This window comes from Sinocyclocheilus anshuiensis, unplaced genomic scaffold, assembly GCF_001515605.1.
Source record: "Sinocyclocheilus anshuiensis isolate Anshui unplaced genomic scaffold, SAMN03320099.WGS_v1.1 scaffold1094, whole genome shotgun sequence".
Classification (NCBI taxonomy): domain Eukaryota; kingdom Metazoa; phylum Chordata; class Actinopteri; order Cypriniformes; family Cyprinidae; genus Sinocyclocheilus; species Sinocyclocheilus anshuiensis.
Window position 1 is genome coordinate 443,510 of NW_015536578.1, and position 14,153 is coordinate 457,662.

Consider the following 14,153-nt stretch of genomic DNA (forward strand, 5'->3'; position numbering starts at 1 on the left):
ACCCCTGATCTATAACAATACATCTGTTTCACTTTAAATACTTTCCAGCTACTATAACTTAAGTCTTTGGGAAAAACAGTTATTATATATCTGAAATGGATGCAGTCACCACATAACTAATGTCTGTATTGTTAAAAATGTACAGTAATCAAAGGGATTTCAAATAAATTTATTAAATACAAAATAGAAAACATTCAGTTCAGATTAATACAGCTACATATAAACAAAAATGTAAATACACAAAAGTAAAAAAAAAACAAAAAACAAAGCAATGTAAAACTGTAGGATTTCGTCATGTGAAAGTTGATGTGTGCGAAAGTCTTATCTGTAGTACATCAATGTCCAAACACTGTCTGTAGCTGATGTTGACTGATAGCAAATGAATAATCCAACCTCTTGTAATGAAAACAGGCCACATCTCTCAAACACCAGATTCTTCCTAACCAGGAACAGTCAAAAATAGTCCAGACTATGGTCTCACGTCAAAAAGAACTTTAAATCCGCCACAGCTCTCAAACTCTAGACTCTTCCTAACCAGGAACAGTAAAACAAACTCCAGACTATGGTCCCACATCGAAAAGAACTTTAAATCCATATTCATACCGGACCATGATGTGGTAACCTCACCAATAAAGAGTCCTTCTAAAATGCATACAAATACACTTTCTTAAACTCTTAGCATCAATCCAAACATAGGCCATACATACATGTAACATCTCTGCAAAAAACATCAGCAATGTACACTTAAAAAAACAACAACAACAACTCCTTACTTTAGACTGGGCTTGAAATGACACATTTCCCAACCAGGACACAGCATAATGTGCTCAGCAGGTGAGCCATGCTGGCTACTGCTGCTTGATATTGCTAACTCCCTCTACCCACATGGCTTTACTTAAGGAAACCTAAAACACCCTAGCACCCCTAGTGGTAAGGAAGAAAATTAAAAGTCTTATTAAAGGGGTCATATGATGCGATTTCAAGTTTTCCTTTCTCTTTGGAGTGTTATGCGAGAGAGAGCGAGAGAGAGAGAGCAAGAGAGCGAGAGAGAGAGAGCGCGAGAGAGAGAGAGAGAGAGAGAGAGAGAGACAGGGACACAACACAGAATGAGTGAGTCATTGAGATTCAACCGATTCATTCAAATGGCTGATTCATTCAGGAACAACGCATTTGACTGTGTTAATGAGTGAATCACTTAATAATTTTTATCAACCGATTTGTTCAAAAAGCTGATTCATTCAATAAGTAAACACCGTCCATTGCTCAGAGAAGCAAAACAGTGCTGTGATCTTTGTTTGGAACTATTTTCGTTAGTTTTAATAGACTAATAAATCACGTACGCGCAGTAGAAAAACGGTACTCTTTGTGTGATATAGATTAAGTGAACTATATTAAATTAAAGAAGCATTTTTGCCGTCTACAATTTAGAATGGCTGGAATTTTGAGTTTTAAAGCAGCACTATGTAACTTTTGGCGCTCTAGCGGTTAATAAACAGAACTGCACACATCCCGCGGAAGAACATTCCAACCGGTATTATCGCAGAAGATATAGCCTACTGTATATCGCACACGCCAGACTCAACTTGAGTGGAAAATGAATCATCCGCGGTTGTGCGCGCACTTGTTTGCACGTGAGCAAAGGTGTTTTTAGGAGTCTAACTTGCAAACGCCAGACCACTGATTCATCAAACCTGCTTTACTGCAGTCCGTGTTCTTCTGACTTCTGACTATTTTGTAGTAAGTAACGAATATGCTTCGGGGAAATGTATCGGAGTAAAAGTATACATTTTAATTAGGAAATGTAGTGGAGTAAAAGTAAAAGTTGGCTGAAATATAAAAACGCAAGTAAAGTACAGATACTCCCAAAAAATACTTAAGTACTGTAACGAAGTATTATTACTTCGTTACATTACACCACTGATTAGTGGCATTAGAACAGAAATGCATGATTGTTCATTACTTGGACAAACAGGTAGTCCCACCCCCAAAGTTATACCAATAGAAAAAACTCTATAGACTCCTATAAGCCGCATTAATACAGACATGTGTTGATTATTTTCATTCAGTAGCTTATCATGCTTTATGACCTGTCACCCACTCCACTCCCAGCTGTGCTAAAACACTGCTCACCAGCAGACCAACTGGCCAACCAGGGCAGAGCTCCAAACGTGGGTGGACTGAAGGCCTGCAGCTTGATTCAGTTGACTAAAGGAAAGTTTTACACACAATACAATACACACACAATAGTCAATAGAGGGAAAGGATCCATTGCTGATTATCCTGTCATTTTACTCCATCCACTCCATCATTTGTAGCTTTCAGAAGATGCCAGTATCATCAGCAAGATGTCATGAAAAAAATGTGAACTGAGCGTTACCAGCTCGCAGCCATCGTTGAGGGGATCAGGGGGATTTGATAGGGAACATATGGACAGTGTTGCTGAACTACCAGCTGCTGTACTCTTTTAAAAAAAAATCTTTTACATGGATTTTCTTAATCCTTTTTAAGGCCTATTCACACTAAATACAAATTTTCAGCACAGATCCTCTATATACTCCTTCATGCTGTAAGATTCTCTATAAACTCTTTTGGCAGCAAGTCCATTTTGTAATTGGTGAATTGGCAAACACTTCATTCAGGCATTTAAACTTTTTTCCCCAATTAATTTTGTACTGAATTCAACAGGTTTTTAATATCTGACTATGCATTTTATATTACTACAGAGAGAGAATTTGATTGAGGTCGCTAAGAGTTTTTGATGTTTTTGTTTCTAATGCTCACCGAGGTTACATTTATTTGATTTGATAAAAATCAATCATTTATATTGATTTTGAATTTCTTAGAAATGCTAGTGGTGTCCATTCCATGGTGCGTTTATCATTATGACATTTAATATGACATATGTAAGTGGACATGGAAGCAGAACATGTGTGCGTCAGAGCATGTGTGAGATTCATGGGTGGAAAGGTCTGAGTAGAGAGAGAGAGAGATAACATGATCTGATTCTATTCACTATGAAGTCATGAGAGACTGATCTGCTTCTTCCTGTCCAGAAATAGATTAATGTAAACTCCCGAAATGAGAGAGAGAAAAGGAGTGACTGCTATAACGGGGGAATAATCCCTCACCCTTGTCCAAATGTCATTGTTTGCTGAAGAATTAAGATTTCCCTTCACTGGAAGTAAGGTCAGGGGTGTCAAACATACACCCCACGGGCCAAATATGGCCCACAAAAGTGTCCAATCTGACCCATGGGATGATTTGAACAATAATCTGAAATAATGAATAAAACATTATTTAAAAAATGAAAGTGCATTCGCTATACAATATTTTATTTTTTAATTTAATGCGGAACAAATTGCTAATTTATTTGTGTTGATCTTAAGCCTCGGGACACCTATCACATGCACGTTATAAAGCGGCATCAGAATATCGAGCAGCATGTAAGTGATGATGATGCTCTGCAACTGATGCTTGTGTGGCAAGTTACTTGTGATTTTAAACATGTCCAAAAGAAGAAGTTTGACCTGGAAGGGCGAATATTTCAGGAGAAATGGAAAGAAAAGTACTTGTTCTGTGATATCAATGCCGAGCGGTATGTTTAATCACAACCCATGGCTGTGGTAAAGCTGTGCAATATTAGACGACAATATGAGGCACACTGGGCAGCTTAGAATGGAAAAAAAATAAATGAGCTAGGGGTGTCCAATATTTATTGTCTACTATAATATCGTAATTGTTGTTTTAAGGATGTGAGAGCTGACATTATGTAACTCACAAAACAAACAAAAACACATCCTGGGAGTCTTTTACTGCTGGAGGCTTTTAGAATGCAGTTATAATGTATTTCAAGCTATGGAGGCAAAAATGCCCTGTAATAATAATAAATGTTTTTTGAGCAGCAAATCAGAATATTAGAATGATTTCTGAAGGATCATGTGACACTGAAGACTGGAGTAATGATGCTAAAAAATCAGCTTTGAAATCACAGGAATAAATTACATTTTAAAATATATTCAAATAGAAAGCATTTTAAATAGTAAAAATATTTCACAATATTACTGCTTTTACTGTATTTTGGATCAAATAAATGTAGGCTTGGTGAGCAGAAGAGAATCTTTAAAAAAACTAAAATCTTACTGTTCAAAAACTTTTGACTGGTAGTGTATTTTAAAACAAGTTAGTCATCAATGGCAGGCGTGGCAAAATGTTAATTTTGGACCCTGATCTGAGAGATGTAGGATGTTGATATGATATATATCTTGGTCTTTTTTAGCGCACCTGTACCTAAGCAATAATGCTCTGTGTTCTTCACAGTGTAGACAGATAAGGTATTTAGGAAGATGTTTAGGATAAGACTGACTGACTGTGAATCACTCCAAAGCAAGACTTCTTCTACAGGAAATGTGCCTGTCTGAGACAGGCAGGCAGATGTTTTGAACATACAGTACGTCAAACCTCGTGTGCATCTTTTCAGTTGCCTTCAGCTTGATTCCTTTCAAGTCACTCGTGGTGATTACAGTTAGATCACTGTTTAGACTGCCCATTGAGTGGAAACTGCTGGTCTAAATCCTGTGTTGAGACTAACACAAAAAGCAGGGCCTTTAGTAAAACAGGGGCATCTTTATCATAAAGTCCAAGTAGACCACAGATATGTAAAATAGCCGGAAAAGAGGGTTTACTAGTCTACTGTGAGTGTCATTATGGTATTTACTAGTCCCTTGTGACATATTTGACAAAAGCAATCATAAATATATTTAAAAAAAAAAAAAGGTCTTTTTTTTTTTTTACATTCTAGTATATTGTGTTGTTTAAAGGAAACTGCACAAATCTATGCCATAAAACTATTCTGACCCTGACATTTTATTCTTTGACACTAAAATGTAAATATAAAGGACTGTTTGTCAAGACAGGAAAGGAACGTTTGTCCAAAACAACATGTTACATGTCCTTAGAGGAGACCTATCATCAAAGACGCAAAAACCCAAATTACTTGCTAACAGGAAAGAAGGAGAGGTCAGGATAAGCATTCACCATTTGGAATTTATTATGGGCACTTTTTCAATGAAGTTGTCAGGGTCTGTGTTTCCAGTGAAACAACAATTTACTGCTTATACGGTTGGTACTAACAGGGTTTTGGTCAATCTGTTCTTCTGAAAGTTGGAAAAAGCCTTCAAGCCTTCAAGTTATTCAGGCTGTATGTAGTTTGCATACTTGTGCATTTTAAAGACATATTCAAGGTCTGAAGGTTATAAGGCGGGTGTAGATATATAGATAGATAGTCTCTTGTATGTGGGGTCAATGCTTTTCTTTATCAATGAGAGTAATTACAGCTGTTTAGATTGCACAAATACCACCCAACCAAAAAAATACAATAAAATAAAAATCTGTGCCCAGTTGCATCTTGTGCTTCTTTCTGCCTACAATGCTTCTTTTGTTTATGTGTGCTCTTTAAATCTAAAACGACTCCAAGACTCCACTGCTGAATATGGAAAGGGCACAGGCAAAGTGGAAGATGGTGATATTTAAAGCAAATTAAAAAAATGCTTTGAGCTGAATAAAAAGAGAAGAAGAGTCTCTTTCATTATGGATGCATGATGAAATGAAGATGGAATTCAGAATTATTATAGTGAGGTTTGTCTGAAAGAGGGAAACTTCCATAGTATTACAAGTGATCTCGAAATAATAATAAAACAAATCTGCTTGCATTACCTATAAGGGATGCTTGTTTCTTGCTGGCTGAATGAATCCGTAGTCTTCAACATTAATCCATTTTAACTGTAGTGAGAGTAAAGGCATGGACTAGGGCAAGGGTGACCAAACTCGGTTCTGGAGGGCCAATGTCTTGCAGAGTTTAGCTCCAACTTGCCTCAGCACACCTGCCTGGAAGTTTCTAGTATGCATATAAGACCTTGGTTAGCTGGTTCATATGTGTTTAATTGTGGTTGGAGCTGAACTCTGCTGGACAGTTGCCCTAGAGGGGCGGGACTGGACACCACTAAACTAGGGTGTGTGTGATGTAATGGACACTGACAGCAAACAAGTAAACAGATGCTTGTAGTGAGACAGACACTGGGAATTCAGGAGCTCTACTGCATCCTCTCTCTCACACAGACACATGGATGTCTATGAAAGGAGATGCAGGATGCACAACTTCTTTACACCAAACATGGATCCATTTATAGAGAATACGTTTTTTACCCAGCACCCAAAAAAAGACAGGCAAGAGGAACTGTGCCTCTTTCCCACCAAGATAAATTATTATAAGAGCCAAGAAATTATCTGATGATACACATTGTGTTATACTTCCTGCTAAAATAAAGCTATACATTCTGTAAAGCTATACAATCAAAATAGGATTGGAGTTAATTTACTATCCTTCTCATGTTCACTAAAGTGTATAAAACATTTCTTCTCATCAAGTCACAACTCACATCAAAAAGGGTATTGATTTGGGTTATTTTGACTGGCAGACACTTCAGGTCCATGGCATCTCTTAAAACTATTATTCTCACAAAGTGGCATTAAAGCAGAAAAAAAAAATAGAAAAACAAAACAAAACCCTCCATGATTCAGCTAAGCTGCACAGTGCCAGTACATTTACATTCATGAAAATTGTTAGACAAGAAAATGTGCTTACTATGAACCACTGGATGATCCTTTAAGATACATTTGATTTTAGTTTTTTTTACTGATAAAAGTACCGCTGTGCATAAATCTAAATCATCAGTATATTGCAGATGTATTATTTAATTCAATAAAAAATAATATTTAAGACTCTTTTATTAGGCCCACAAAATAATAATTTAAAATATCCACAGTTTCTCTGGCCAAAAAATATAGCTCTCAACTTAAAAGTTACTAACAAATGGTCCTGTCATTATAACACATATTAGTTTCACATTTATATCCCACTGGCCTCACATGTCAAGGCCAGGCAGAGGAGGGTCACAAGAGATCCAGTGGGAGACATGAACTGTGTCCAGACATCTGTGAGGCTGTTTTTGCCTATAAACATCATTCATGAACACATACATCAAACTGAGGACTATACAAAGAGTGGAAAAGTGTGTTTGGCTAAAGTAAGATGCTGACAGAACCTGGAAGGAAACAACACTGTGAAATTTGATATTACTTTTGCATGGAACAAGTTTTACCTTGTTCTAAGTATTTTTAGCTGGTTGCTATGTAGTTGCTAGGGGGTGGTTGCTTTACATTTAGTCCCTGTATATGGCTAATAGCACAAAACATATCTCCGTGTGATTGGTATAGCAATGCAAATCCTGTTGTGCATTAAAACATAAATCAACAGTGAAAAGCTGACTTATATATAACAGAATGTCGGTAACACTTTAGTATAGGGACCAATTCTCCCTATTAATCAGTTGCTTATTAGCATGCCTGTTATTAACATATTGGCTGTGTATTAGTACTTATAAAGAACATATTCTGCATGACCATATTCTGCATCCCTAATCCTACCTAATACCTAAACTTAACAACAATTTAACAACTATTAATAAGCAGCAAATAATGAGTTTATTGAGGCAAATCTCGTAGTTAATAGTTTGTTAATAGCGAGAATTGGACATTAAAATAAAGTGTGACTAGATTGTCAAACTGAACAGAAATATGACTTTTCAAGTGCGTCAGAAATATAAACAGGGAGTGTTTATCTGTGATTCCTTCCCTTCCTATCTTTTCCCTTATGTTTAACAAAAGGAAAAATGTCTTTTGGAATGAGTGCCCTATACCTTCAGCAGCCTTGGCACTTATTATGACTCAACAGAACAATCAAACCCCTTTTCCTGATCCTGTACAGTGCAGGAAAAAAAAGTCAACTGAACTGACATCTCAAGTCATACTCACAAGGCCCTTCATATCCTGATGTTTGCTAAGGAATGTATTTCCTCTCTCCCCCAACCCTCCCTAGTGAGCTTTACTTTCACCACAGATGACGAGAGGTCACAGATGTGGTGAACAAGCAAGCATGTCTTGTACAGCCTGATACACTGTCAAACACTTACAATTCAATTTGGATTGTACTGTAAAAACCTGAAATGGAAAAGAAAAAAAAAAAAAAAAGACATCCAACTTTTTAGAGTCAAAATATCTGTACCAACTCAGTGAACACAGTAAGTTCAATATGAGTTCAACAAACTACTGATGTTTCAAGTTCAATATGCTTGCATTTTGAAATGAAGCTTTATTGTGTATTCTTGATGTAAAAATCTGGTTGTATTTGTTTGGAAGTGGTGTACAATCAAATACCAATATCATTTAACACTTAGCCATTGAATGATTTTATTTCTCAGATTAGAATGCAAATTAGTATATTTCTTGACAAATTTTCTAGTTCTGCATTTTGCATTGTGCATATTCAAATGGTGGTGAATTCAAATCCAATACAGTAGCACTGGATGGATAAAGATGCTGGGTTGGGCTAGCAGGCTGAAACAGACTTACCCTCGCACCCTTCTCAGGATAACACTGACACCCTCCGCTGCAGTCTCTCCCACCACATGGTCCACCACTCTTCTTCACTCCCTGAGAAAGAGAGAGAGAGAAAAAGACATGGTAAGATGGCACATATTGAGATTGTTGGGTTATGTTCTTATTCAGTGCCAACAGATGTGTTTTACTTGCTAAAACAACCACATACAAAAAAAACATCAACCACTTAACATTTTTATTTTGGAAGAACATAAGTGCTTGATGGTTTGTTTTTATTAAAACGAACAGATTTTGGCATTTTTCCTTATGGGAAGATCACATTAAAGCTTTTACCATGCCTTCACCCATTATTTTTGATACTTCTCAATCTTGCATCATTTTCTTACTAATTTAGTGTATATTTAGGACACACTGTAAAAAAAAAACGGTGACATTTACGGTAAAATACCGGCAGCTGTGGTTGCCAGAACTTCACCGTAAAAAATATGGTAGCAACATTTTAGGTTTTACAGATTTAACTTAAATTCACAATAAAATACCGTATTTCATTAACTGATGTAATGTTAATAAACCAACATATTGAAGTGTTAATATCTGTTTTGAACCATTGAAATGCACTGATAACCACCAAAAACTGGTGGTGATGAGAAAGTCACATGATGAACCAAAGCTCATCACGAACAGCTTTTCTACGAGCTGAGGAGGGTAGTTCTTATATATAGAAGGTTTCACACAGTGTCATTCACACAAACACTAAACCCCATCATGGTGACACACATGAAACGGAAATAATCAAGTCAAGTCAAGTCAAGTCTGCTTTATTGTCAATTCTTCCACATGTACAGCGCATACACACAGAGAATTGAAATTGAGTTAGGAGAGAGAGAAGCCGCAGCGTGTGAACGCGCCGCCATCTTGATTATCTATCTTTTATAATTATTTATAATGCAATAAATATGAATTTAACAACATTAGATGTAAGATTAAACCCTAATGTACACATCTAATAAGAAAAAATGAAGAAGAAACATGCTATTTCAACAAAATATGAAGTGTCATGCAGGGAATTCTAGGAGTGTCAATTTACGGTTTTTCACTGTAAATTAAACAATGGCTTTTTCTTTTTCACTTCCAAACCCCGTATTTTTAAGAGTATTTTACTTCTAGGAGTGTCAATTTACGGTTTTTCACTGTAAATTATACAATGACGTTTTCTTTTTCACTTCCAAAAACCGTATTTTTAACAGTATTTAACTGTAAAATTACATTAAATGTAATTACATTTATTCACCGTATATAGTATGGAAACTTACTGTTAACCAGTTAACAGGTTTTTACTGTAGCATTTTTACAGTCTTTTACTGTTAAAATCACAATAATTTTTTACAGTGCACATTTAATGTTAATGTTATGAAATAAGCTTTAACAAGACTTTAGCAAGCAACAATTCTATTAAATAAAATGATAAAATTAAATTTATCACATAATTAAAACCAATCAAATAATAATTTGAGATCTGAAGCCCATAACTGAACAAACACCCAACTGTATATCAGAAACTCATTTAAAATCTTTAAATACGCCCTTTAAAGCATGACTTAGCTGGACTATATAGTTTGAACTTGGAGCCAACTAAAGCATTTCACTGTAAAGAAAAGTTAACTTAACTTGTGATGTGCTTTAACTGTAGGAATTCATGTTGGGGGGTCTGCAAATGAACATTACTCAGCTAATGAATACATGATTTATTTTTCTTTTTGTGAGGGAGAACCTTATTTATCGGAGGGTCTCATTCTATGATGGCAGCACGTCTGCTCACACCTACACACTGATCCCACAGACTGCTGAAACAGCCCTGTGTGTCCATGAAACATTTAAGGCCAAGACAAAACTGTCTGTTTTTTTTCTTGCTGTGCGACAAAGTGATTCAGAGACATTCTGTCTTGTTCGTCTGATATGAGATGCTGGGCAACCAACAGACAAAGGCCACATTGAGCCTCCTGCCTCAAGCCACAAAGAATTATTTTAAATGAGACCACAGACAGATTCATGGTCCTCTAATAGAAGAAAAAATAAAGCTGCACGTCCTTCCTTTCAAATATTCATACTGCAGAGCCCAGATTTACAATCAAATTAAACATTTAAATATTGAATATTTATCAAATCTGAAAAATCTTAAGAGATTAGTGTAACAAATCAGCCTGATATCATTAAATGGTGGAAGTAGGTGTACTGCTATTAACGATCTTCTCTGAGCACTGTAAGTCCTGAAACAATCTAGTGACTCCATAGGGAAGCATTGTTTTTCAGAAGGTGGGAAAGATTAATAACTAAGCAGCACAAATGTCATGGCAATTTAAACAATGAGTGTAAGACTGGCCAGTTTCAGTTTATTGCTAAATAGTTGATGATTACAGCAGATGATGAGAGGAGTATTGTGTTCTATCCTGTTCCACCCCACACTTTTCCCACCAAAAAATAACCTTTTCTACTGCTACCTGGAAAAACATTTCCCAACAAGCCTGAGACAATGATCACCTGATTAGCATTTGCCCACTCCCGACACAAGCCATGAGTATGCACTCAGGAGTGTGTTTTTGTGCACGGAGGTAGGATGTTTTCCAAATCAAACCACTGGAGGACAAAGGGTAATGAGTAACAACGCTGAATTATACCAGAGATCAGTTTGGAATACTCAGTTTCCTTTCATCCGGTCTTGCAATGCCAGTACTATGACAGGAGCTGAGAGTTTCACAGAGATATGATTATTTTAATTCTACATTGTGGTTGAATAATGGAGAAATTCAATGTTCCTGTCATTTTGCACTGCAGTTAACGGGGTGGATCATGTGTTGGAGCCGTAACCTTGTGGGCTGCGCTCTGGCATATGATGAAACAGCACCTTAGGTGTCCTGAGTTTGAGTCCCAACTTGATGTCCTTTCCCAATCCTGTTCTCCTCTGCAAATAAAAGCTTATTTTGTTTCTCTACTGTTTTATCTAAAAAAGTCATCGTTCACCCAAAAATGAAACTATTATCATCATTCATTCACACTCATGCCTTTCTAATCCTGTATGTTTTTCCTCTGTGGAGCACAAAAGAAGATATTTTGAAGAATGTTGGGTTAGACTCAACATTGGACCCCTACTGGCTTACATCATGTGAAGAAAATAAATAAATAAATAAAACAAAACCTTCAAAATAAATGAATAAATATAACTTAATTTGTATTGAACAGAAGAAAACAGTTATACAACTGTGAAATGAAATGAGGGTGAATAAATGATGACATAATTTTCATAAAAAGGCTGCTTGCCAATTAATGGTAGATTGAGTGTAATATAACTTATAATATTAATTTTGGAATAAGAATATCTGCAGCACAAAGGTAAAATCACAATACTTTAACATAAAAAATAAGGTTTGCATTTCTTCAAAAATACTGAAAATTTGTGAAATATAATTTGTGGAAACACACAAATTAAACTATTTAACTTTAAAGAAACTAAAGGATAAAAAAATCCCTTTTGCAATTGAAAATGTTATTTATAAGTATCTTTCTCACAAAAAGTTTAAAGAGTGACATAAAGTGAACAATAAATATATTTTCCACTAAAAGTGATATTCTAATGTTTAAATGTACTCTGGGTAAAAATGAAGCCCACATGACAGAAAGCACTTGGTCAGTGTGCAGTGTGCAGTCTGTTCAGCACTCACAGGAAGTCAGAAGTCTGTCTGTTAGACCATTGGCTATGTCTAAAACAAAACAAAAACAATACCAGACAAATACATAGAGAACAAAAACACAGACACAGATTTGTTACCGCAGAGGCCAGAAATGTCCCAGACAACACTGACCACAAACACAACAATGAAACTAGACAACAGAGGCATAGATTAATGAGCAACGAACTGGCAATCATCTAACTATGAAGCTCAAAGCACACTGTTTTTATACTTGGTTCAAGCTTGGTCCAAACCCACCCAACTGCCACTTCATCTTTAAGTCTTTTTTCACATACTGTAGAAATGCTACATACTGTCTGAAATTTCAAACCAACCATACAAACCAGACTCAGCTCTAATGTGAAAGCATATTATGTACTGGAGCATATTATGTATTGTTATGTAGAAGGAAGTTGAGTGTTCAATAGGCCTCATTCATTCAAAGACATTTCGAGCCTCCTTAAATAAGAGACAGAGGCCTGACTATAGTCTGAAACTATCTGCATTCATCTGTGATGATCATTCAACAATTATGCCCAAATCACATATAATCAAAGTCTCTGAGACTCAATCTATTAATAGCTGAATTTTAACACATGCTGTAAATAATGACGTAATGAATGTTCATTTTTATTCAGCATTCAGTACAATCAGCACTTTTTTTTCTTTTTTTCCCTTAGTCTATAAATTCTCTAAGCCTAGACTTTATGAAGGAAGTACCTAGTGTCAGAAAGATTAACGTGTCTAATAAAGAGGAAAGAGTCAGATAACAGTGGTCTTTGTCCTTTTCCTCTTAGAGACACAACCTGTCCCCTCCCCAATGCTCCATTTGGCCTTGTTTTGACTCCATAGAGTGAGTGTTCACTGCTCAGATACATATCACTTACTGTTCCCAGCAGTTTTCTCTGTCCCTGGGTCCCAGTAGGGCACGGAGAGTCGCGGACGGACCAACAACGGACCACACTCATCCTCCTCCATCGCCAGCAGGCAGCAGCGGGCAGTTCGAGAGCGTCAACAAAGGCCCTACTCACGCACCCTCTGCCAAACTGTGGAACCAGGTAAGCGTTACACAACACACTCAGACCCCTCTTCGGTCCGCTCACAAGCCGCCCGAGTTGGTTCCCTGCGTTCCACCTCGCTGCCCCACTGCGGGTACGGCGGTGGTTCCGTTGGTCCCACTTGCACGGTATCTGGGTGCCCGGCTAGTGCTACCCAGCCCGTCGGCTTGGCTTCTGCGGGCCATCAGCCTTGGCTATGCGATTCAGTTCGCCCGGCGTCCCCCCAAGTTCAATGGCATCTGCTTCACGACAGTGAAGGCGGCCGATGCTCCTGTCTTGCGTGCGGAGATCGCAGTCCTACTGGTGAAGGATGCGATAGAGCCGGTCCCTCCAGCCAATATGAATATGGGGTTTTACAGCCCCTACTTCATTATACCCAAGAAAGGTGGTGGGTTACGACCAATCTTGGACCTGTGTGTCTTGAACCGGGCCCTTCACTGGTTACCGTTCAAGATGTTGACGCAGGAACGCATCTTCGGGTGCATCCGTCCCCGAGATTGGTTTGCAGCAATCTACCTGATTCGGTCGAACAGACAGTACGCCTCACAGAGGAACGTGGATGGTCGGTGCTGAACTGCTTGAATTCATTCAAGGGCAGGACAGCGGTCCCACTGAAACTATTTCAGAGGCTCCTGGGGCATATGGCAGATGCAGCGTCGGTTACGCCGCTGGGGCTGCTTCATATGAGACCGCTTCAGCACTGGCTTCTTGGCCACGTCCCGATGTGGGCGTGGCAGCGCGGCACTCACCGGATCCAAGTTACACCGGCCTGTCGCCAAACCTTCACCCCGTGGTCAGCTCCGAACTAATGCTCCTCGCGACAGCCCCTGCCTGGCAGGTTCCTCTGAGGAAGGATCTACTGACTCAGAGACGGGGCACCCTGTGGCACCCGTGTCCAGACCTCTGGAAACTTCAT

At 37.8% G+C, this 14,153-nt stretch overlaps 1 protein-coding gene across 1 annotated transcript in view; it reads right to left on the reverse strand.

Moving 5' to 3' along the window:
• The window catches only part of col4a2 (collagen, type IV, alpha 2), a 113,076-nt gene that overhangs the window by 48,919 nt on the left and 50,004 nt on the right, over positions 1 to 14,153 (reverse strand). The window contains exon 4 of the mRNA XM_016505341.1: positions 8,467 to 8,547. Within this exon, the coding sequence (XP_016360827.1) occupies positions 8,467 to 8,547 (81 nt within the window). The remainder of the gene's footprint in view (positions 1 to 8,466; positions 8,548 to 14,153) is intronic.